The sequence below is a fragment of the Calypte anna genome, chromosome 1, assembly GCF_003957555.1.
Source record: "Calypte anna isolate BGI_N300 chromosome 1, bCalAnn1_v1.p, whole genome shotgun sequence".
Lineage (NCBI taxonomy): Eukaryota > Metazoa > Chordata > Aves > Apodiformes > Trochilidae > Calypte > Calypte anna.
In genome coordinates, this window is record NC_044244.1 from 133716798 (window position 1) to 133742842 (window position 26045).

A 26045-nucleotide genomic window follows, 5' to 3' on the forward strand; every position below is an offset into this window, starting at 1 on the left:
GGTAGGTGCTTTCTTCACACCAATTTAAAAAATCTGAATTACAAGTATCTATCTGTGGGAAAGCAATCTGCGGAGGCTTAAGGATTCCATGTACGCATCAATATGATTGCAGGAAAATCGTCCATTAGCAACTTGCATTCACTTTATATAGAGAAGCCTTGTTTACATCATCTTATCATGCAGGTGGCTTTCCAATTACACATACCATTCTCACGGGACCTTCTTCCCACATAATTATTTTCCTCCTCTGTTGCCAATTAAGTTATCTCTTTCCCAGTAGCTCATTCTCAGAAAGCCTTTAACTAGGCCTCAATAACCATTAACCCAATGTGGCCTAAATTGAAGTAAGTCAGGATTGCTCACAACCTGTATATTTCTGAACTGTTTCCCCAACATCTATCTATCTATCTATTTATTTATACACATGCATGTATGTATTTATATTTGGTATTTATATTTGTATTTATATTTTATGTATTTATATTTGGTATAATTTAAGAATTCCCACCTGTCAAGCATCTTTTCTCTATGCATTTTGAATGAAAACTGTATGGGGTTTTTTTCCTGGTGCTGTTTTTTTGGTTTTTGGGGTTTTTTTGTCTGTTTGGGGGGTTTTCTGGTTTTTGTTGTTGCTGTTGTTTTTTTTTTTTGCTTTCTCTGTAACTAGAAAAATTAATTCATTGAGCCCCAGCTGGACCCCTCAGTCCTCTTTCATGCAAATAAAATTGTATTTGACAGTTCTCATACGTCCAGTGACAGAAGAACTACTCTTTTTTTGGTTTACTCTTTATATCTTACAGAAATCAGGATGCTTTGGATTAGTGTCATTATATAAAATTTATTTAATCAGAAAGAAAAACTGGAGTCAATAATGGCAAACTGTCCCTGTTGGAAAGTAACACAACTACTGCTGGTGGGATGAGTTGGCTGAAGCGGAAGCAGCAGCAGAGAAGAAATTACATTAATGGAAGAATAAAAACAGAAAAAAAGCTAGGAGGGTCTTAGAGAAGATTTATGGGGAAAGTTCAGCAATTTAAGGAAAAAAAAGGAATTGCATTCTTCTTTAGTTAAACTGCTGCTGCTGAATGTAGAGCGTATGGGGCAGACTGGTGCCTGATGTAACTACAGACACCTGATAGGAGCTGCAATTCAGCGGGGTAGCTCCTTCCTGACTTGAATATCTCTGTAAAATACCTGCATGTGCAGTTTAACTTCATAATTTCTCCAACTGATAAAACACTAAAAATATTTATCTCATTTTTAACCACAAACACACTAAAATGAAGCAGCCGTTTGTTATTGTTGTCAGTTCTTTATTGGTTTTCACCCTAAAGTCTAGCACATTTACAGCATACATGGATTGGATGAACTAGAATATATAAAACAGTAGCCATATGTTTATGATATATTAATACTGCCCAAAACCAAATAAATAAAAATATTTCAATGCACAAAGCTCGGTAAATACAGTTGTGTTGGGACAAAACAGTGTTGTATTATACAGTAATTTTACATGTATAAATGAAACAAAAGGCAACTGTGCTGTAGGTACTTTCACAGAACATACACAGAACATACTTGGCAACAGTTTTCTTTTTTTACCTTTGTATGTTTTTATAATTTAAAAAATGTACTCAAAAAAGAACATCAGACATCATTTCATTTTACAGTAACCCTTAAATTGGCCTCTCCTGTGCAACAGAAATGCTTATTCCACCCTTCTGAAGCGTCCTATGTGGATTTCAAGTTTCCCAGTTTTTCTCCTGTTGATGAACTCCTCCAGACCTCACTGCTCATTGACGCCCTTTCAAGAAGCCCATCGAGGTGCATGTATGACAAGGGTGTATCTAGCAATGATGTTTTACGTGTGAGCATACTGAAATCAGAGTATATTTTAAACAAAGTAATGCAGAACTTGAGACCAGCATTCCACCACTTTGAAAAGGTGAGCAAAAACCATGCACATACAAAATCTGGCAATTTTTTTTTCTGGTTATGTTGGTATATAAAATAAATAAAGGATTGCTAAGCTCTAGAATAGATCTAAAGATTGTTGGCCACAATCTAAGAGAGTGGCTCTGCTAATTGTTACAACAGACCTCTTCTTGTTTTCTTCTGAAGCTGAACATTGGAATATTTTTTAGTATAACAATACAGGACTTAAAATATAATTAACTATGTTTGAAATATACAAAATAAAATAATCAACTCATAAAAACTAAGGGATATAAAGAGTATACTTTATACAAAAATAAATGTAGCATTTAAATATGAGCCAGGGACTGAAGGTTGAGCAGAACTGATGGAGTAACATGTTTAAAGAGCTACCATACATTTGTTTACATATTAACAATAAAATAAAATAAATATTAATTGGAGAAGATGAAGCTTCCAAGGGACTGTTCTATGTAGATGATGTGTCCAGACTTGGGGTAGGCATCACAATACACTGATTTTGCACAGAATTCAGTGTTTTGTTACCTTAGGGAGACTGAAAGAATGGTAACAACCTAGTTCAGCAGAACTTTCTGACCTGGCTTTGTGACATGCTGCTCGGTGTTTAATTGCAAAAAGCAAAATGCAAAAACTGCTAGACCTGGAACCCCCAGACCTACATGGGAGCAGGATGAACACGGCTGATTGATAGAGCAGTGACAGCACAGACAAACATCAGTGAGAGGGAGAAAGAAATCAGAAAACAGCCATATACTTACCTGGCTGTTGTTACTCCCACAAGAATAAATAGGCAGATTTTTCTATTCTACAGTTTCTATCCTTAGAAAATCAGAAGGAAAGGGCACATTCTGGCTGAATGAAGCCAGATAGAGATTACTTAATCCTGTTCAAATTTGGAAATTAATGTTTAGCCGCTTTTCAAAAAGGTATCTTAAAGGCATTTAAAAAAAAATTATTTCCAAGGAGATCTGTTGAACATTTTGTATCAAATGCCATCAAACTGATCACCTTAGTCATAAGCTAGAACACATCTGAGGTTCTTGTGCAACAGCCCCAGCACATGAGCAGTTGCTTTATATCAATATGGGGCATTGCTACCTACTGCAGAAATACTCTGAAAAGGGGAGACTTTTCCCCTAGGATTCTGAAAATCTACCTGGGTAAAATGCAAAGGCAAGCAGAGTATGTTACAGAGTAACAGGGATGCATTGGGCACTTGGAATATTTTTGTATTGATATACAAAATTGATATGGAAAAAAATCAAACGCTAATAAAAAAATAATGTAACCTCTCCAGATACTAATGCTTAAAATCCAGAAGTGATATAAAAAGCCATGAGTAAAATTGTGTCATTAATATACAATATCATGGAACATACTGAACACGTCATGTGCAGCACTAGCAACTTGCATTTGCCTTGTTGTGGGGAAGCACAGGGCATCAATGGTTAAGCATCATCTGAAACACTGTTTAAAAAATAAGACGTGCGTCCAAATCCTTATCTACCAAGGATGGCAGGAATTTGTCTTATTTGTACAGAACTGGGAACTAGACCTCATTTGACTGGCCTTCTATGTCTTGTTAATTTCATAAATTAAGATGGTATCCTATATACAGTAAAACAATTTCTACTCCTGGCTTTTATTGTGCTGATTTTTTTAAAAGTTAAACTTCTGTTTCTTGATTGTAACAAGTCATTCTTACGTTTACTAGACTGTGTAGGATCCAGTCCCTTTTTATTTACAACTTTTGAGTTTTACTCTCTGTTTTTAAAAGTTTATGAAAAGCTCAATCTCATGTCAACTCAGTACAAAAAAATGTAATGTGAAACAGCTGCCTAAATGCCATTCCTAGAGTCCTTGTCCCCCCAGGAGGTACCTAGATATTCGTATATAGGTAATTTTCAAGTAGCATAATATCTGATCATCTTACATACACTGAAGGCTATTTAAATGGGCAGAGAGTCATCACACTATTCTCAAGCTAAGGTGTCAGAATAATTGGTACTATAGATTCCAATTCTGTAGGTAACATGCTCTGTATAACCTAGTGAAGCGTACGAAAAGGTCATTTATCTCTTCTGGATGACAAAGTCATGTATTAATCTAGAGTGAATCCACATCTTTTTAATGGAACAGCAATTAAAGGACATGGTATGCTTATGTTTCAACTTTTCCATAAGTTCCTTCTGGAGGCCTGTAATACTTTGGGAATGCCTTCAGTTGCAGGGAATTAAATGCATACTTGCGACATCCAACATTCTTCATTGTATTTTCTCGCCGACAACCCTCGCTGGGGAAAAAAAACAAGCACAAAAAAATGACAGCAGTAAAAAGGGAAAACAAAACAAACAAAAAAAACAAACCAAAAAAAGACGACTTAAACTAAGATGAAATGAACTGGTTATTTTATAGCATTAACAAAAAGTTGGCTATATTTAATGAGCGTTTAATCGATTTGCCGCTGCAAATATTAAAAATGATGATTTCTCATACAATGCTAGTAAGAAGCACACAGGATGGACACATGCTATGTCTCTTGCTAGTTTTGCATTTCTACAAAGCAGCAGTGGATCTACTGAAAAAGTTCTTTCAGGATGGTTTCATGTATTTCAGGGCACGCTGTTGTGGAGTTCACATGCTGCTTCATTGCACAAGGGATCCCAAGAGATTGCTTACAAGCAGTTCTGCTAATTTATTAGTATATTAAGCTGAAAAAGAAAAACTGCTGTTCTCTCAGTAAGCTCTTACAAGTAATTTTATTGTTCCCTGTATGTCAGTATTACCAGCACTTACTTAAAGTTTAGCTCTGACACAAAAAGAATGAGTTTCCAGTTATCTCTGCATGCATAAATTGACTTGAAAACCAACACAGTCTTAAAAAAAAATTAGCAATGACAGAGTAGCTTTGTGTGGGTGCAATAAAAAGATTGGCTGTGCTCACAGTCATCACCCCAGTGAAACAAAGCTATGCAGAATTTAATTTTTACCAAAGGTTTTGGTGCAACTGCCTCACATTACAAACAGGTTCTGTGCTACAATAAAAAAAATACTACTCCAGTTATAAGGCTTCTTTACACTTTTAAGTCTACATCAGTTCCTTTGATTATATCCAAAAACAGACATACAAAGAGGAAGCACTATCTTTTAAAATATATATTATAAATCACTTTAGGCTTGCAGGAGAATGTCTTTCCCTGATAGAGAGCTGAAAGCTAAAAAACGTTTTAATACTAGAACTTCATGGCAAAGTGTACAGTACACCATCCTATGGTGGAAATGTCAGGTTATTTCTTTCTTGGAGATGGCTGCAGCATCTACCAGGTAAACTGCTGTCATCTGACTTCAAGGTAGGGTTTGGATTCTGGTTCAGTTCAAAAGCTCTCAGCTCTTACTGACCTCCACGTTCCTCTAATTCTGGTTAATTAAACTGACTGTAACAGTGTCCTGTATCTACCACCTAGTTTAACTTCATAAGACATTATAACTTTGTGTTCTACAAAGCAGTTTAAGGGTAGCTGCAACCCTAATGATAGTCATGAGCAAACCCTTTACACTTTACTTAGACAGATGAATAATCTCAAGGAGTTCAGTGGAGACAGGCCAACTAAAGTTGCTTTCAGATAATTTTAGAATGAAGCCAAGACACTCATCACATTGCAAGAACTAAACCACAGTCCAACCCGACATTTGTTCAGTTTGCAAAAAAAATTAGATTTTGGTAACCATAGCAAATGATCCACAGCATTAATCAGATGATTTGTACAGAGACTGAGCAGTATTAGATATCAGCACAGTACACGGATATGTTCAATACCATGATTTTCGATCTCAGCAGCATTAAGGATTTACCTAAATTCTTGCAACTAAAAATATATAGGATACATGCTTAAATATATATAGATATATAAAAATATATTTATAATGTCTTTCTGGTTTGGGGGTTTTTTCTTTTAAAGACATTATTGGAAGAATACTGAGGAAAAGTACCAGGAGATAGTGTACTGTACAGTCTGATTTCATGAAGACACAAATACATAACGTTTTTTTTATTTATTTAGAAGAATCACCAAATTGAGGATTTTATCATAATTTTTGTTCTAACCGCACTTTTTTTCTTTTTCTAACCTTACTTCTCTCAGAAGTTTTCAAATTCCATTGAAATTTATAATAAAAGCTGTAGCTACCTATGGTTTTTTGAGCGAGCTAATAATAGTAGAAAATAGAAATCACAGTACTAGAAGAATTCTCCTCCAAAGCCCAATTTTCTCTCATTTTAGGCACCAAGCGAAGTAAATCCCTTCATGAATTTAAGCAAACTATATTAAATGAGGTTAGGTTTTTTGATCAGCTATTGCTATTGACAAGCTCTGCCAGACCACTGCATCAGCAAAATCCTTCCATTTAAACAGGCCTCTTCCAGATTCCTGTTCTACATAACCCATTACCAAATTTCACCTGCAGTTATTCTGCATTACTAAACTAAGCTGCTTTAGTTACCACCGCTTAAATAAGTGTTAACTTACCCTCATTCACTTATCTCTAAGTCACTATCAACATCATCATTTATTAAAGCTGTCAAACACTTAAAAATGGAAATAATAGTAATATTTAGTCTAGTGTAAGAAAAACAAAACCCACTGGAAAGCCTCAAACAACCTACTAAATGAGCTAAAGGAAGCCTTCCTCTTCTTGTCTGATATATAAAGACCAGTATCTTTAATTTCTAGGATGACAATGATCCCTTTTCAGAATAAGTTCTATAACAGAGCACCTGAAACAGATAATGGATCATTAGCAGGCTAATGCCAGTTACATCCTCTTCCTAACCACAAGGCATTGTCTTTATGTCTTTTAACACATTACAAAATGCAGATCTACAAATGAAATAATTCTGCATGCAGCACACTGCAAGTTGTTTTTTCAGTGGGTACACTAGTCTATTAGAACATATTAAACCATGAGAAAGGAACAAAACTATAGTTCTACAAAGTGTTCATTGTGTAATTTGGTTATTATGCTTTGAAATGAAGGTAGAAATTTGTTTATTTCTTTAGATAAATTTCTTACAATTTCTTATAAACCCCACCCATATTTTTATTTTTCTCTTCATACCTCGTAAAAATGAAAGGCAAGATTAGCATATAGCTTAAATATACAAAAAGATACAAATTCTTTTCAGATAGAGTTCCTTTCTCTGGAATACATGAAACAAGTAACACAAAACTATATTTGGTAAGAGATCTTCAGGCTGGCTAAAGTAACGAGGTAACAGGCCAATGTCAGACTATGTTACAAGCACTGAAAGCAGAACAATAATTTAAAGTTTCAATACAATTCTTTTTGATAAAATAATTTGATGTAAATTTACAGTTTAGTACAATAGAAACGTAAAATTGTAAGGCATAATAATAATTCTTGGCAGACAATGCTATGACACATTCCTTTGTCCAGCAGGTACCAAGTGGCAATACACATTCAAGCACTTTTTCTTTTTTTTTTTTAAACTTTATTTTCACTTGCAACGTAATCTGGCCACCAGGTATGCTATGCTCAGAAACAGCCACACAATCAGTAAATTGGGGCTGAGAGCTAGTAAAGGAATGGAGTAGAGGAGGCTGGGATCTAGTCTGAAATCTCGGATGGGCACCAGGCCACTCAAGTTCTTCTGGGTGACTACCTCCCGTGTTCCAATGCTGTGAAAAGGAAGAAGGTTGGGAGGAGGGCAAATAAAACAGAAAGGAAGATGGACGTGCAAATGAATGTATAAAAAGAGATGGCAATACAAGGTGGTCAAGAAAATGATAAAACATGGAAGAACGCAGAACAAAACCAGAAGATGAAGTAAAGAAAGAGTGGGAAAACATCTCAAAAATATGTATCAGCACAGTTACAGAAATAAGGAGAGGGAAAGAGAATAAAAGAGAAAAATAAGAAAGAAGTACTGTAGTCTACTGAAAATAAACACATGTAGGTTGAACATAAATGGTTTTCCATGTTCATTCTTTCAGATTACCAAGCAATAATATCCCATGCTGCTCTGCCATGCTGCAAAGAAGTGGAGCTCTGAAAAGCAAGCTGAACATGAATAACCATTGTAGTATTTGACCCTTTCAAACATCTTTCCTGTTGCAGGGAAATAATGTGACCTCTTCAAATTACCTCTTAAGCACCTCCTCAATATGTAAAAAAACCCTCAAACTACCCATTTATTATTCTTCAACATAAATTCAAGTTTAAATCCACATGCTTTCCAAAATCCAAGTTTCTGAAGTGCCTCAATATCTGTCTGTGAAGGCAAGGCATGCTGTACAGCCCATCTTATTGTGACCCTGCTGTCTAAATTGCTTTGAGCACCGAAGGCCTATGGTGGTGAAGACCTGCTCAGGTTACCTGAGGTTTTGTAGTGTGGGCTTTTATTTCGGATCACTCTTACACCCTGTGCAGTCCAACTCTATTTTTAGTTTACAAAGCAACAAATAAATGCAGCTTGAGAACCTGATCCTGGTAGAACCAAGTGCACTCACTACATGCATAAAAGGTGATACATAACCTTGCTGGCTGCATAGGAAGGTGAGGTAACCAACAGACAATGTCTTGGAGGATATCAGAGATACCTTGGAGGTGGTGAAAGAGAAAAATAGCCTTTAGATGGTGGCGACACTCCAAGTCAAGTGGAATTAGGGGGATGAGGAACTAAATGAACAGTATTTCTGATCTGCATTAATACATCCACACTGGTGATCAAAATATGTTCTCATTTCTGATGGTGATCAAAATATGTTTTCATTTCTGATATCTGCACTGGGTAAGGGCAGATTGAGTTAGAGATGCCTACAAATCCCAATTTTCTTTGTTGTAGTGTGCTGTGGAGGGCATGGTGAGCAGGAGAATCAATAAGTAGAAAGCTAATGTTGACTGGAAAGTGGTGGACAAAGGCTCAATAGAATATTCTGGTGGAAGGAAAGTGTTTTAGAATATAGATAGGGGAGCAAAACAATGGGGGAGGGAAAGAAAGGAAAAAAAGGCTCAAAATTACAAGGTGATGTTATGATCATCACATGCTCCATCTCTACCACTAAAATTTACTCCATCTTACACAAAGACATATGCAAAGAAACATAGAATGTGGATGGAGACAGAGGCTGGAAAGTGCTTTCCCTCTCACTGTTGGCCCATGTAGATACTTCCACCTGGGGGATGAGAAGTACAGAAGACCTAATATACCAAACTGTACAGTTTCTTAAATCAAAATATTCATTGGCAGACTGGATCAGCCTGGTCCTAGGAGAGGACCAGGGTAAAGAGACAAAGAGACAAAGCAAATTCCTGCTCATCCAGCTTGTGTATGGCATCCTCTGTGTGAGGAGCAGTCAGGGCCACCTGTGCTGGACACAGGTGGTTCCAGCCAGCTTAAATGGATCCACCACAGAGTAGAGCTGAACTCCGCAGCTAGGCTGTCACTCCTCAGAGGCAGTGTCTGTAAGAAAAGGCAAAACACTGCATGGCAGTGATGAGTGGTGTCAAAAAAAAGATGTGAGAAACAACCCCGTGACCACCAAAGTCAGAGGAGGGGGAGAAGGTGCCCCAGGAGCTGTAGCAGGGGTTCCCCTGCAGCTGTGGGGAAGACCCTAGTGGAGCAGATATCCACACTGCAATCCGTGGAAGACTCTACAGTGGAGCCAGTGAGTATTTCCTGAAGGACTGCAGCCTGGGAAGGGCCCACACGAGAGTGGGGGAAAGGTACAAGGGGGAAGGAGTAGCAGGGAGGAGCTGTTATGGGCAGACCCATTTCCCATACCCTGTCCACTGCTCACTGTGCGGAGGTGGTAGAGGAGATGAGAATAAAGGAGTGAAGTACTTGGGCCACAGACCAGAGGGGATGTGGAGGTTGCTTTTGGTTTTGTTTCTTAGATGCAAATCTATTGGCAAAAAATGAATTTTCTCTAAGTTGAGTCTGTTTTGCCTGTAACAGTAAGAGGCAAGGGGATCTGCCAAGGGATCTCAGCCCACGGACTGACAGGACAGCAAACTGGAAGGAGGAGAGAGTCACAGGTCTAGTGGAGAGTGCTGGCACTGCTGCAGACCGAAGAGGCTACCTGATCCCATTGGACTTCAACTTTTGAACTGCTTTACTGGCCAGGCAGTAATTTCCTCTGTAGCATGGACTTCAAGACTTATCATCATTATTTTACTATTTGTAGGCCACGAGTTACCTTATATTTAATTTGCAACTGTAAAAACTCTCAGTCATTTACAGAATAGTGAGTTTATTCTAATAGGATTTGTTTCTATGCTGAAAGCCACAAACTTGCAGCTGTGAATTTCTACAAGAACCTACAACAAGCACTCAGTGTTCTCTCTCATGTCCATTTTCACTGAAAAAAATCATCAAGGACACATAATTATCACAAGAGCAGGAAGTCCCTGAGAATGAGTAAATGGGAGCTAACACATTTGAAGACCAGCATCACATGGAAGAAGAGGGTGCTTTCTTAATTTGTGAAGAATGGAGTAAGGAAAGAGGCTTTTATTCTGTGGAAAGTTACCAGTAGAGAAGAGATTAAATACTTCCTTCAAGTCCCACAACTTATTAGTAATTCTTCTTTGTCCTTCTAACTGCCCCAGAAGCTTCAGAAATCTTCAAAGCTGAACTAAACTTTCATTTTCTAATAAAATCAAACAAATAAATGATCCTAATTACAATAAAAACCAAGTTTTCTGAATGCCCTGGAAGCAATTTGCAACTCTCCCACTTCCTTTATCAGTCATCTATGTCAGGTCATCCTATCCAGGCTAAAATGGGTTTGTGTGCAGTTGGATTCCTACGTATTTGTTCCACAACCCTCTCTCTTGTTAAGCTTTGTTAATTCTGTGCCATTGCTCCTGATTGGAATTGGCAAATAATTTTAAAAACACTACCACAAAGAGCAATGAGATGTGAGGAAGACTGATGGGCTTGGAGAATGGTCTAATCTTAGCATTCCTTCAGGCTTAGTCAGTATTTGGTCTGCACAATCTCCCTTAGTCAAAGATTTAACAGCAGAGAAAGATGTCTTTCACCTCTTAGAGCAACTCCTTGATGTTGCTAGAACACAAGCCAAAGGTTTTGATTAATTTGGCCCTCTTTCAATATTCCAGTGTAGGTCAACATTAAGCAATGTGTTTCTTGGGTCAATATTTTATCTGATCTTGTGTGATATTAAATTGATAGTTTGAAGGTCCAAAACAATGTTGTTATTAACCTCTGTCTCTACCATGTCCATAACTGCATTTAAAAAAAAAGGTTAACTCAGTAAATAATTTAAAGAAAATAAGACTCCTGTATTATATTCATTCAGCTTTTATTCTTACTAAATAAACAACCGTGCAACAAAGCTTTATTCTTTCAGATGTCTAAGTTGAAAAATTGTGTAATTTAAAGAGAGATATTCAAGAGCCACCTAGCTTCATTTTAAGTTATTAAGTTCTCCCACAAAAAGCTATTTATAGTTTTGCTTCTAATACTAAGGTTTAGCTGCTCCCTGAACGCAGTTTTCGTGTGCTGTACTAAAGAGAAAATAAAAAAGTCTAGTGACATCAAATGAAATGTTGATATAAAAACCAAATTACCAGTGTGAGAAGCTGCAAGTGTTACCATATGAGACATTTTCCTTCTAGGTAACTGAAGAGTAAGAAAGGGTCAAACAGCAAAAACATACAGAAAGGATAAGAGAATTGAACACTCTAGAGAATTTGGTGAGAAGACACACAGTACAGTACATTCAGTAAGAGTGAATGTTGAAAACAGGACTGAACAGCATTGTTGAACTACATTGATAAAGACTAAAGCTAGATTTCTTATCCTTTCTTTTGGTATGTGAGATATGGAGTTTTCCAGCAGTGCTTGAAACAAGGCATTGAACAACAGTAAATACATTTCCTTTTATTTTTTTTTCTTTTTTTCTTTTTAATTCTGAAAACATCTCTCAGAAAACAGAACATCATTATATTGGTAAGACAACAGCACACTGACAAGTTGTGATGAAATTTGATTGTTGTATTGTGAAACACTCACACTGACATTTTGCCCAGTAAGCAGTGTTTCACTGTTAAAGGATACATGTGGCAAACCACTGCAAACTGCAGGTGTCTATGTTTCCAAGAACAAAACACAGGCTATCCCTCAGAAATCTGACTGATCTCGAACTAAGAAACCCAGTGACAGTTACAGTCACCTCATCATTAAACAACTTTCAAAGCAGCACCAGTTTCCTGTTCTATAAGCTCAGTATTCAATGAAAGCAGGTTTCTATACACTTCTCTGAAAACCTCCAGTTAACTGCTGAAAACTGAAGCCCATTTGATATAAATCTGGCTATGTCCATCCTTAGCATATGCTACTAATACATGCAAAGGAGGGATGAACTCTAGCAGGCAGTTTTGATTTACATTTTTTTCTTTCTGACAGAAACAGAGACCACTGCTCCTCTGCAGTTTGCATGATTCCTCATTCAGGAATAAGTGACACAGTCAAACTCTTACCTCCTCATACACTCCAGAGCCTGGGTGAAGACCTGTGGAGCCATTCCATGTTCATGCTGTAGGATCAAACACTGCTCTAGGGTGACCGACATGGCAGTCCTATCCTTGGCACTTTTACAGCTTGTAAATCGAACGCCATTTAGTCTGCGGCATATCTAGAAACAGGACACACAATTCATCATTCCTTCCTCATCTGTAGCCTTCCAGCAGAGAACACACCTGTACTTCCCTTCCTTAGAGAGACAGAAACATTGCATCGGACTTTAATGTCCAAAGTTGTGATGTCTGGGACAGCAGAACTGCGTTGAATGAGTTGCAGAGAAAACGATGAGGAAAACACATTTTATCTCCCCGTATCTCATTCTAGAGGAGGTTTAACCTGGCAGCATTTCCAAATTAAGAAGTTTGAAAATACTGGTAGCAAAAAAGGGGAAAACACATACACATACAGGAAAAAAACTGAACTATGGAGATATGCTTAGATTAATAAGGTACCTCAGCAGCTTGCCAAAGGATATCAACATTCTTGTTTTTCCTTGCATGTACATTTTGTCCCAGAAATCTTAACAGTTCAGGCAGGCACGTCTGACTACGAGATCGAGGTAGACCTACAAAGCAAACAAAAGGGACTCCACTTATTTATCTGTATTCAACACTTTTACAAATACAAGTTACATTTCAAGTGTTTTTATATGCCTATTGGAAAAACAACCATATTTTCTCAAAACTATTGAACCTTATAATAATTAGGCCAATTCTTCATTACTTAGTACCACCAGAAAAACAAATTCAAGTTTACTTAAACTCACCTGGAAAGACACACTGAGGTTATTTAAAAATTCAAGGGCTCAGAATCTGATAGCAATATAAGAGAGGGAACAGAGGGAGCAAGATTGTTATAGTACCTCGGTTTGTGCGTCAGACGTACAAGTGTTCACACACTGTTCAGAACTGTATACGAACATGTAACTGCTTGTATTATCACTCTTCAGAAGAGATAGGATATGATGCATGCCTCCAAGGGAGATATTTTATATTCTGCCCACATTTGCAGTGTAAGATTTGCTAACTGACCAGTTTTCAGTTGCAAGAAATACACTTTCTGACAGCACAATCCACTCCCATGATCTCTTTATTAACACTTCACTAAGTGGAAATAAAGCTGTTGAAATTTTTCAGTGTTTTGGAGTGCTTTCAGAAGTCATCTTGCATGTTCAAAGTGTTACATGTCATTTCATACACACCTAGAAAGATGCTCAAAGACAATAAACAAGTATTAAATAGGTGTGTTGGGGTTTTTTTAAGACCATCAGTTAAGGCTGTGACTGGATAAATAAGGTGGTGTGTGCTGCTAAAAATGACTGACAAAAATAACTCCTCATGGGTGACATACGAGGTTCAATTTTTGGACCACATCACTTGTTACAGCAAACAGTTTGATAGCACAAGTGCATCTATCCTGGTCTGCTCTGCTTGAACTCTACACTTAAAAAGAAAGTAATACCCGTGACCAAAAAGGGCACAGACCATCTCCCTAAGTATTTCTAAACAAAAGGAGAGCTCATGGAACAAGGATGAGGAGCTGATGAAGCTAAGACACTAATTCACTTCTTAGTAATTCTGCATTCTAATTCTTAATTAGAATTAAGAGCAGAGGGACAACACACCCTGAGACCTTCCTTACAACAAGCACTCCCAGGTTTGTTCGTACAGTCTCAGATTTTCACAGTGCCTCTAACACATCTCCTGTGACACCCACAATATTTTTTTTCACACTTCTAGTCAAAACTTTTCTTAAATGTTTATGACCAGAAACCATTTCTTCAAGCTTGACTGCAAAACCAGGAACAATACCTCTGCATTTAATCAGGATGAACAGTGAAGCTCTTGGCAGAGGACAGGTTTCCTCCTTTGTGGTATTAATTTCATGTGACAAGGATCAGTGTAACCAGAGTAAGGGAGACAAAGGCAGGTGGACACAGGACTGTTTTGTTTTCTTTCAGTTAAGGTGTATGTTAATGCCACCTATCCAGCACTGCGTGCCAACCTTATTCACAACAAGTTACTTAAAGAAAAAACTCCAGTATAAGGCATTAAGTGTTACTGGTAAATGAGAAATTCAAGGTCATGGCACCAGTGCACTTTAAAAAAATGGAAAAGAATAAGTATAAAGTTAAAAGAGAATGAAAAAAAACATGAAAAGACAAGGAATAAAAAACAGGTCAGAAAATGTACTGCAGGGTAAAAAAAGAATTTTAGGAAAAAGGCAAAGGCTAAAAGATGACTGGATCAATATAAGAGGTCTGGGAACAAGAGAAGGGACTGAAACAAGAAAAAGCAATATCAGAGGAGAGGAAAGAGCTGAATGGAAACTATTATGGAAGACTATGGACAGAGACATGAAGTAACGGAGAAAAGCAGAAGAAAAATCACTTAAAATTGATTAACCTTTGAACTTTACAAGAAAGTCTGATGAAGACTATAATATATATATATAAAAACATGTTTGCAGCAAAAATTTCAGAGAGTTAATTATGAAAGTTTATGTAGGGCCGGAAGGGTGGAAACAGCTTCTGCTCTCGGCTGCACCAAAATAAATCCAGGGTCACTGAAAGTACAATAGAGTATTTTAGCAGACAGAATGCTTACTATCTTTCTGCGTGCTGCTGCACTTTATTTATGCAATAAAACTGCAATTGTGGGACCCACAAAATTACCTTACAAGAGGTTCTATGCTACTAATAACGAATCCATTAATTTTCACCATTTCTGTGGTGACATGAAAATAACATCTATGCCACTGCACTTCCCCCCACCCCTAAAAAAACAAACAAACAAACAAACAAAAAAACAGAAAAAAAATCAAGAAATCTTCCTATACAAGCAGTAAACCTCAAGCTTGTAGCTACGGTCTTTCTCCCAGGAGGTAGACTGCTCTGCTGCTGGCTGCAGAAGCAACAATTACAGGAAAGTGCCACAGCAGAGGGAAGTGGTCAAATACCTAGACAATGGCAATTGCTCTCTGTTCAGGTACAAAAAATGTCATCAAAACGTCACATAAAAGTGCTGCTGCTATGACCTGTCACTTACATGCCTTCCCTTCATGACAATCTAATTGCCTTGCACATGTTTACACAGTACATAATGCCACTTAGAAAGAGTGGCAAAGTAAATTAAAACAGGAAAGTTAATCAGTCTGCACTTTAAACCTCTTGACTCTGCACTAATACACTAAATTAGAGTTGCAGCACTTGTTGGAGGTTACTGATGCTGGCATATGACCAACATTTAAATAACCAATATGAAGCAAAAACATTTAAAAAATAAGCCTGAATTGTGCTGTGCAAGCAAATTTGCCATTAGTTACCAAATACTTACAATCATCAGGTAAAACTTCCTTGAACTGTTCAAAATATGAATTCAACCGCACTAAACTTTCCATGTTAATTATTTCTTGCAGTGAAGTGTCTCCAAACCTTTAAAAGGTGAAGAAAGGAACCATTAAGCCAAAGGTAAAAGGTTTCTCCTTGTCTATGAAACAACTGCACTTGGCAATACGACAACCAGAAGCTAGTTTAAAGATTCATCCCATTAAATTCCTAACCATTCAGATGCAGAGTAAATTGTAACAGAGAAGTGTTCCGGTGATTACAGAATAAAACCCCAAATAACTGTGGGGAAAAGTGGGAAGAAAGGTGAAAGAAAAATCTTGTAGTAAATAGCACTTAGAATTCTTTGGCTTTTGTGTCTCTCTTTCAGTATTAACTACACATATGGTAAATAATTTTGCCAAATTCAAACTTTTAATAATGGCTCCAATAATTTTGTTCATAAACTAATAATAGCCATGACATCACATTGAGAACTTTTACTTCAGATATGTGAGAAATACAGATGTAGGAGTAATAAATTAATAATGTAATAAATATGGCCAGCAATGTCATGATTCATTGCATCTAATTATATGTTTGTACATACACACGCACAGCGCTGACATTTGTAACTATGCTTATCATTTTGGTCTCCCTTTTTAGGGAACAGTAAATAGAATTTCCCCAGTAAATAGAATTACATAATTATATTTCTCAGCTTCACAGGAAGAGTGTTCCATTATGTAAGCACTGTGATGATATATTAGAACAAAGGTCCATCTAGCCCATTATCCTGGTTTTTGACAGAGGCCAGAAGAGCAAGTCTAGGGGAGAGTGCTAAACCAAGGGGCAGATACACAACAACTTTCAAAATGATCCCAGCCTCTACTGATCTGTCACTCACAGAGATCTCATGTTACAAGCATCACCTCTGTGTCAAATAGCCCATGATAGATTTCCTTATCTGCAAATTCACTGCTGAACTACATAAATCTCCACTAGACTCAAACCCATGAGGTAAGAAGCTCCACAGCTATATGCCTCATAAAGATGGACCTCTTTCTGCTTGGTTTGCATTTGACAGCTTCATTTAGCATTCCCTGGTTCGTGTACATCGCTGTTAGCAATGCAACAGCACAGCTCCATAGAGAAATACTTCCCTCAGATGAGGAGATTGCTGAACTGCCATTAAGGATGAGCTTGCATGACTGAATACATACTTCTCTGCTAGAGTTTGCTGCTCGTTGATTCCCACGTTGAAAAGGACAGGCTGAACCCTCAGTAACATGCCACTTTGAATCTCTCGCGGCAACAAATCAAACAAGGCGCTTGGCAAAGGGATCCTCACATTAAATCCATCCCTGCATATAAATAAACAGCTCTTAGGCATACAGATCAAAAAGCCTACATTTCAAGCATCTTATGCTTATTTAAAGAGGGATAATATCTAGAACATATTATGACCATTAAAAAATAGGCATCAGTCAAAGCTGTGGACTTTAAGGAACTGTCACAGCTTGCTCTGAATCTATTCTAGATTTTAAAAAAACCAAACCTGCAGAAACCTGTATTGTTGGTTTTACATCCTCATGTTCATTTCAATTAGATCTGCTGATTCCCTGACAAAAGCTGGTTTTGCTGCTTGTTAATACTGCAGTTCTTGTACAACTTGGGAAGAAAAAGCCCAGTTTTGGGCAAGTATATTTGATTTTGAAGTGATAAAGGCTAATGATGATGCACTTGCATAAAAGGATACATTTTGGGGTACAGTAAGTAGTACTGACATTACTGAGCAGAAGGACAGAGGCAATGATTGCAGAGACCCAAGCATAAACTGAAGGAAGAGCTAACAAAAGCATTGATACAGAATCATATGACTCAGACCTACAAGCTGTTCCTGCAGCACAACAGGTTACCTTGAGTCAGATGAGATACAGGAAAGAGCACTGTGTATTCTTTATCTCGTGGCAAACATGAGGTAATGCACTTTACCTTAACCCATAACATCAGTGCAGACTAGAGTATGTTGTGTTGGAACTGCCAGGGTATACTGTGTGTGTGCTGTGTATTAACCCATCAGCAGCAATATGTTGGTGTTACATCTAAATCTTCACAGTGCAGAATTCTCAAGTGCAGCATAATACTCTCAAGTAGAGCAAAAGAGCTCCAAGATGTATACAGTAAGGGAAGAATAATTGGTCTGTCCCACATTTACATTGGATGGACACACAAATCCCGTGCTCTGTATGAAAGCAAGAAAATTATTTTCATCTCTAAATGTAAAACTTCTAATAGTTTGCACCAAAATAAATACACATTATTTCCTTCTTCACTTTCTTAAGATCTAGGGAGCAAAATAATGAGCAACACTAGCAGACCTGAAACTAATGAAGACTGGTTTCCTGTTGCTTAGTTTCCTGTAGCTAGTGACAAGTTCCACCTAGAGATTCTATTTGAAAGGAATTTTCTGTCAGCTGTCAGCCACTTCCACAGGTCTCAGCAATTTCCATAACACATATGATTGTACTGTATACTTCCTTCAGACTTGGCACTTTTCATTGCATGTAACTTTACTTAACTAAGTCCATCTAATGTTTTTATTTTTGAGAATTCTAGCTCTTTTTCAGATGTGGAGGAAGCTGGGCGAAGCTTCACTAGAGCCTGGTACAGCACACTGTAATCAAATAAGCCTTATTCACTCCAGAAATCTGATTCAAAACTACAAGAGTCTGAAGACTCTGAAATATAAAAACATCAGCTTCAGTGAGGCCTCTGTCCTTCCAAAGCTTCATCCCCATCTGTGAACTGGCTCCCTCTGGGCAAGTATTCTATTGTAGGGGCCCATCCAGCTGCTAAGTAGATTGAAGCATTCAGATTAATGTGTAACTCTGTTGTAAACACTTCCCATCAAAATAAAGCTGAAAAAGATCATTCCCACTCCACTTCATGTCAGGATGTGAATGTTACTTCCAGTTTTTCAAACAACAATTACTTTTAAGGTCAAATCTCAGAATACCTCTTTTCAGACAAGTGGCCAAAATGAGCAGTAGTCTTGTGTTCCACAAGCATCTGTAAGGGCAGTTTGGCCCTGATAGTTTGGAATCTGATCCTAAATACGCCCCACCTCAGCAGCAGCCCATCAGCTGCCTGATCCAAGTTCCCTGTCCCATTGTGCTAACCCTGGCCCATTACTCAGTGGCATAGAGTAAAGCACTGACAAACTGATCAACAGCAGTGAATTTCAGACAATGAGATCAGATTCAAAAATCAAATTTGAAACGAGCAGAAGTGGTTAAGAAAACATTGAATACTTCTGGTTTATGATTGTGGATGGTTAGGTCAAGATGATATTTATGCATAAAACAATACTGCCTGGCTTGAGCCTTGCCATATCTCTCTTTTCAGTTTAGCTCCCTGTAAAATCAAACACCAGAGAAAATGAGTAAGTCCACTTCAAAGCATTTCTTTGAAGTTCTGAGGAGAAAACCAGCACAGTACAAAAGTGTATAATTCATTTTAAGTGTTGTATCACTGCTTCTCCAGTCTGCAGTCTCACCCACATTCTGCTCCCTCCCCCCCCCTTTTTTTTTACCTATTTCCAGTGATGACTGGCAGCATGTCAGTAGATGTATTTGATGTGGCCTGAGTTACTTTAAAGGTTACATTCCTCAAGTCCATGATTCCCAAACTCATGTCCTCCAGCATTGCCAACTCCTCACCTAAGGCAAGGAGAAAAATATTAATTGCAATAGTTACTCGTTGCATACAACTGTAGGTAATCACCCTCATAAGGAAGTTCTGTGGATGAAGAAGGTCAAGACCAGACCTTGACCTACAGACTGTAGGAAATGTCATGGTTGACTTTATGAGTTCAGCAAGTTTAGAAAACACCAACTATCTAGCACAGTCTAGAGTACTTCAAGTAGATTGTATGATGATTTTCCAATTAAAATGATACTAGAAAGTAATTCTCAGCATTGTCACAGCCATGACATACTTTGTACTGGAAAAGTTAAAATGTATTCTGTATTTGCTCACTTTGTGCTGTAGGATTACAGGAGATCAGGAAAATTTTTAAAAAGTATATTTTGGGCAGTTTGTCCCAGCTTACCATAATTTCAGTCTTTTTCTTTTCCAAAAAAAAGGTCAATATGATACTTCTTTTCTCTGGCATTATATTATAAAGCAAGTACATTTTGCCTTTTAGAGGTAATTCAATGCAAAGGAATTCTGAGTTGTTAGCTAATGAGGTACCTCAGATACAACATTTCAGTGTTCAGAATAATTTTGTAGCTGAGCTGCAGATTGTCCCAAACACTCACATTCTGCTGCAGCCAATTAAATGCAGAATTTGCTGATGCAATGGCTAATACCACACACTTGCCCTGTGCCTTTACCATAAGTGCTCAGCAGGCTCTCAAACTGTGCCAGCAAGCCAATTGTGTAGAGTTGTCTTAGAAATCCATCATCATGCAGGCAGTTCCTCAGCTTGATAATGAAACCACAAATGAGAGCTGTCAGCTATTGAAGAGAAAAAAGTGAAATGATTTAAGGCAAAGAAAGGCTCTTCAGCTCCAAATAGAAACAATATCACACATAAGAGGTTCCATAAAATCTGTCAGACATAGTCTCTTTTCCTTTAAATATCACTCTTCCTTGCAGCTGACAAGACAACCAACCAACAAAAAAGCAAAACATGCATAAAATCAGATTCAGGGCACACTGCCTTCATCTCACAAGCTCTACAAAAATAGGACTGCTGTTGTTTTATTTCTTCTGGACATAAACACTTGCATCAGGGTCTACAAAAGTCTTCTTGGAGAATTGTTTTAAATTACAGATGAAAAAGCAACACAGTTAGTTCCAGGACATAAATTTTGGATGAATAAATGTTGTGGGTTTTTCCAAATGTCATTTTAAGAAAGCTTAAAAATGCAATACCTGTTTGCATTATTCAAAGACTTAAACTCTATTGTTACAAGATGCTAAAGACAAGAACCTGAAGAACTAGCACTAAGATCAATACTAAGTTCTAAGATTATTACTAGTCTTAATTCACTCTCTCAATAAAGGAATTTTCTAGCTGATTACCATATGCTATGACTTGCAGAATTAAAAAAAAAAAAAAAAAAAAAAAAGGGAACAAAAGGAAATGTTTATGATGGGTAAACATTGAAGGCCTTGAGTTTAAAAATTACCTGCAACATGAAGTGGATTTTGTACAGAAATTTTCCCTTAATTTATCTCTGTATGATATTACATTTTAGGACACCAGCTCTAACAGTCAGAGATAAGCTGTTTGAAATAACTTAATGAGGTACTGATTTCATGGGGAAGTAGACACACTACAGAAGTGCAGCAGGCAGAAGAAATGTGGAAGGTTTTTTAATGTAGACACCTGCTAGTCAGTGCCTGACACAAGAGTCCCCAGCAGGGCCAGAAACAACTTCCAGGGGGAAAAAAAAAACAGCACTCATTTCTCTCCCTGTATCTGGACTTCTCTCCTTAGGTATTGCAGGTCCTGCTGATTTTCTCAATACAGAAAACAATAAAAGGTAACAGTGGGAGTACACTCATGGACTTTTTTCTCCTTTCATTTCTTTGGGTTTCAGGTTGGTGGTGGAAGATAGTTTCTGTGGATAGCAGTGTATTTTCATGAGCTCTGAATATTTTTTTTAATATTGAATGCATATCCAAGAGGCACTGAAGTTTTGTATTGTCATATTCAAGTAAGTGTCCAAGACTGGACTGCACAGCCTGTGAGAGGGGGTCACAGTGTTAAACCTAAGAGAAGAATAAACCTGAAAAATTCTAAAAACAGTCCCATTTCATATATACCCCACCCACCACATGCTGAAGTGCAATCAAATCATGTGTATTTGCTTGCTTACAGTTTGGCAGAAGACAACATCCCTGCGATACTGAAGGCTAAGACAGAGCCCTATTGTTGGGGCACTGTCCTGCATTAATAAAAAGACCATGGCTTTCTTTGCCTTGTCACTCATCATGGCTACACAGTCTGTGAGTGTTGTCAGCAAGGGATAAAGAGCTTCACTCCATTCGCCTGGTTAAAAGAAAAAAATTAGTGGCAATAAGTACTTTATTTGAAACAAACATTAAGAAACAAACACACATTAAGAAGAAACTTCTGTTGCAAGTTAAAGATGTGCATAATTTAGGGCTTGCTTCATTTTAGCTAGCTGGCTACTACGTGACTGTTATTAATTAAGGAACATTACAGAGTGGTTATTTCAAGAGGAAAATATGAAGAACTTAACTCTGTAAAGCTGCCACGACTTTCCTGACTGTGTATTATCTCCCAGATACGTGCCCACAGAACAGTATATACAATAGCTGATCTCAAAAGCATAACAGAAAGATGAGTACCTATATACACAAGTGTATACAACTGCATCAGATGTTCAAACACACCCTTTCACTGTGCATACATGGATAGACAGTATGGAGTCCACCATGTAATAGAAACAGCAAACAACTGCTTAGCCATTTCTGTCAATGAGATTTCTCCCAAATATCTTGCTTTTGATTTTCCTGTGGATCCACAGATGTGTCATTCAACTGCCTCACCACCTTACAGATCCTTGTTGCACCTTAGTGAAGTAAGACAATGCTTATCTCACATTTGCTGCATAGGAACACTAAGGCAGAGAGGTAAAAAACTGATGTCTTTTAAATGTCCTGTGTCTGATGAGTGGCTTTGAAGGCTTAGAGCCAGCTAGCAAGAAACACTAAATATAGTCATTTAGGAGGGAGTCAGATCCTTGGAAGCAGCTTGACTTCCAACACCACTGTGCTTAAACAGAACACTTTTTTGGGGGTTTTGTTTTTTTTTTTAATAGAAGGACAATGTGTTTTATTTTTAAAAAACATCAGAGCTGACAAACAGAAGACACAGAAACCCCAGCCCAACTGGCTGTAGGAACAAGACAACATACAAATCAGAACTTGCGTGAGGGGGGCACCTTTGAGCCCCTGAAAGGAAGTTATTTGGGATTTTTAACTCAAAGGTCAGACTAAGAGCTAGGAACAATAAACCTTTCTTTGATAACCATCCAAAGAGGGGAACTTTGGAAGTCTGCTAAAAGAAATATAGCTGACAAGATAAACAGAACTATCCCTATTGCTTTTGTTCTATGTGGTAGATAGATAACCTAATAAACTACACGAAGGGGAAGTTGTCTGGCTCTGTTCCATTGCCATTAAAAAGCCAGAAACTTCAAAAGAACAGGCAGGAAAGCACAGATTGTCTTTCATACACTATTAAGTATTTTTGTCTCAAAATAAATCAGATGCCATAACATGACCTTGTGAACACATAAAAAGCAAAACACAGATGATACTAACAGTGTTTCTCTTACTGCATTTAAGAATTTTTCTATGAAAAAATGAGAATGACAAAAAGATCTTCCAGCACATCATTATCATCTCATTGCCTGGATATACATACATAGATATATATATAGAGTTATTAACTCCATGGAGATTTAAAATTGTAGTGTGTCTGGAAGCCCTTTATTTGAAAGAGATGTTTATCTGTGGTGATCACAAAGTACACTGGTGGTATACTAGCCTGCCTAAAGATAAAGCAATTGTTAAATGGGGTTTTTTTCTGCCAACACTCAGATGCAATGCAGTTGCTCATCAGGGGCAATGAGCAATAACTCCCTGTGCTGTGTATTCTCTTGGTTTAAAACTGAGGCCATGAAAATCAAACCTTTGCCAGTCTGCAAAATTCTGAATGCTTTCTGCTACCTACTTTACAGAGATGTCATGTGTATTCTTCTATTTTTTTAGTCAATGGTAGTTGGTATTATTAGTAAACAGGAACAAAATGAATTGCACTTCCAGGCTCAAATCAGGTTGGAATATTTCACTGGCAATATTTAAATAAATGTGAAAGGACTCCAAGTGTTCAACTTTTGCCTGGGTTTTCCTGCCCTTGTCTTCCTCTCTTTAATTCTCCTAACAGAACTTTATTCCTGAGGGTATATTTTCTATTAAATCAATCAATGACACCTTCAAATATCACGAGGTACTAATCCTAACCTGAAATCTACTCAGAGCTCTGTTCTTCTGTTTTATGAGATGACCAGAACTTTTAAAAACTACTACAGACTCCCCTGGGTAAACCCATAGGTAGGATGATTTGGTTTAGGGCCTGAAACAATGGAGGTGCAACAAGGTGTTACAGATTTGCAATATTTGGAAACCTAGTCCAAGTTCCTATGTCTGGGACACAAATCCAGCTTTTAAAGAGAGGAGAGGAGGCAGGTAACCTGACAGCTGGGGTAACATGATTGCTTTTAATTACTCCCACCTTAAAAATACATAAACAGCATTCATTTATTCACCACATTAATATTTTTCAAAAACTACGGGGTTGTTCCAAGAATTAAAAACTCTGGAGTCTTTTACTGGTTTAAAAGAAATTCTCTGTGACAAAAGGAAACAGGGAAGGCAGCTGAGAAGAACCTTAATGTACTTTGTGAAGATGGAAAATTATACCTGCACTGTGGCTTTATTTCCCAGAGGTTTCACTAAACCCAGGAGCCTATACTGTAACAGTTCAAAGACTGAACCTTCACTGAACTCAGATTATGGTAGGAAGATGTGCTGAGGGAACCTTAGGTTAGATATAAGGAAAAAGTTTTTCACCCAGAGGGTGGTGGAGTGGTGGAACAGGTTCCCCAGGGAAGCACTTATGGCACCAAGCCTGCCTGAGTTCAAGAAATGTTTGGATGATGCTCTCAGGCACATGGTGTGATTCTTGAGGTGCCCTACACAGGGACAGGAGTTGGACTTGATGATCCTGATGGGCCCCTTCCAACTTGGCAGATTCTATGATTCTATGATTCTATGAATAAGATTAAACTGCTCTCAAATGGAAGTAATTACAGCCATCTAGCTGGGAGAGAGTAGAATTACAGAGGTGTATTACTCAGACCTTGTAAATGCAACACCCGAGTGCAGAAGTACACAATGCAATAGAACTCTCCTGAATTCTGTATTCTGAAACATTAGATTTGCAGTGCCTGACAGTGCTTGGTGTGTACCTACAACAGAGATTCTCCTTCAGCCTTATTGACTGCTCTGTGTTCTGCTCAAGTTCTCACTCAGAAAGGCCAGCTCAACAGCACATATGAAAGGGTATGGCTGAAGTGTCTGAAATGCCAGACTCCCACAGACTTCAGTAACATTTAGAACACGTTTCAAATCATTCTCACCCACAACAGTGTGCTAAAACACATCAGCTGGAGAAACCAAAGAGACAGTGAACAAGTGCTCTCCCATACCTGGACATGAGAAGTTAAAAGAAACCCCCTTGCATTGCTATTTAGAAAAACAGTAACTTCTCAATATGCTCTAGGGTAAGTCATGGGATATTGCAGACTGTTGCCATTTGAAAATGGTCAACCTTTAACAGCAAGGCACTTGTTTAGTTGTTAATTATGAACCAAATTCTGTGATTTTCAGAAAAAGCAGAAGCCATGAATGCACATACCTGGGCCAGATTCTTCCGGAGTGGGGCTGGAATCTGCACAGAAATGGAGGGGCAACATGCATAATTAAGGAGCAGCAACACAGTCTAAATAAAAGCAACTCAAATGCTCAATGCCAGGGTTCTCAAATACTGAGGAAAGAGGAGTTCAGCAGAGATATTACTCCTTTGCCTGTGGGTACCAATGGCATGGGCTGTCTCTGCAATTCCAGTGTTTCTGATCAGAGGAACAACACCTAGATGGGTACTTGGAGGAAAGCCAGTACCCATTAGTCCAGGAGTTCACTGTGGATTAGCAGCACATGCACTCAGTCCCCAGAGATCCACAGGGCACGATTTGAGAACCACTGGTTTAGTGCAATTATAAAATAAGCTGGCAGTAAGGCTGCTAAACAGAACAGCAAAAGACTAGCAGTAAGTTCAATGCACTTAACAGCAAATGACACTAAGGCACCCACAACACAAGAGTTTTAAAGAAATAGTACTTCACTAACTTAAATAAACTTCTACTATACAGTTCCTGAAACTATAAGACTTCTGAGATCTCTGAGCGTTTCAACCTCATTTCAGTGGGAGGAACAAGCTGTCAGGCTAAAATATACTATGATGCAATGCAAACAGTGCAAGAGTAATATACACCCTGTTACAGGAAGTTTTGTTGTAATGAAAAGTAG

At 37.9% G+C, this 26045-nt stretch overlaps 1 protein-coding gene across 13 annotated transcripts in view; it reads right to left on the reverse strand.

The window, feature by feature from the left end:
- Positions 1 to 1296: 1296 nt before the first annotated feature.
- The window catches only part of INPP4A (inositol polyphosphate-4-phosphatase type I A), a 124619-nt gene continuing 99870 nt past the window's right edge, over positions 1297 to 26045 (reverse strand). For 12 of the 13 annotated variants that reach the window (XM_030469555.1, XM_030469547.1, XM_030469563.1 and 9 more), the window contains 9 exons: positions 25375 to 25407; positions 21743 to 21915; positions 20249 to 20372; positions 19444 to 19570; positions 17072 to 17212; positions 15859 to 15956; positions 12976 to 13088; positions 12481 to 12635; positions 2220 to 4249 (listed from right to left, as the gene is read on the reverse strand). In XM_030469555.1, the coding sequence (XP_030325415.1) occupies positions 4117 to 4249; positions 12481 to 12635; positions 12976 to 13088; positions 15859 to 15956; positions 17072 to 17212; positions 19444 to 19570; positions 20249 to 20372; positions 21743 to 21915; positions 25375 to 25407 (1097 nt within the window). In that variant the 3' untranslated portion in view covers positions 2220 to 4116. Of the gene's footprint in view, positions 4250 to 12480; positions 12636 to 12975; positions 13089 to 15858; positions 15957 to 17071; positions 17213 to 19443; positions 19571 to 20248; positions 20373 to 21742; positions 21916 to 25374; positions 25408 to 26045 lie in introns of all 13 variants that reach the window. The other variant, XM_030469538.1, reaches the window with a different exon arrangement.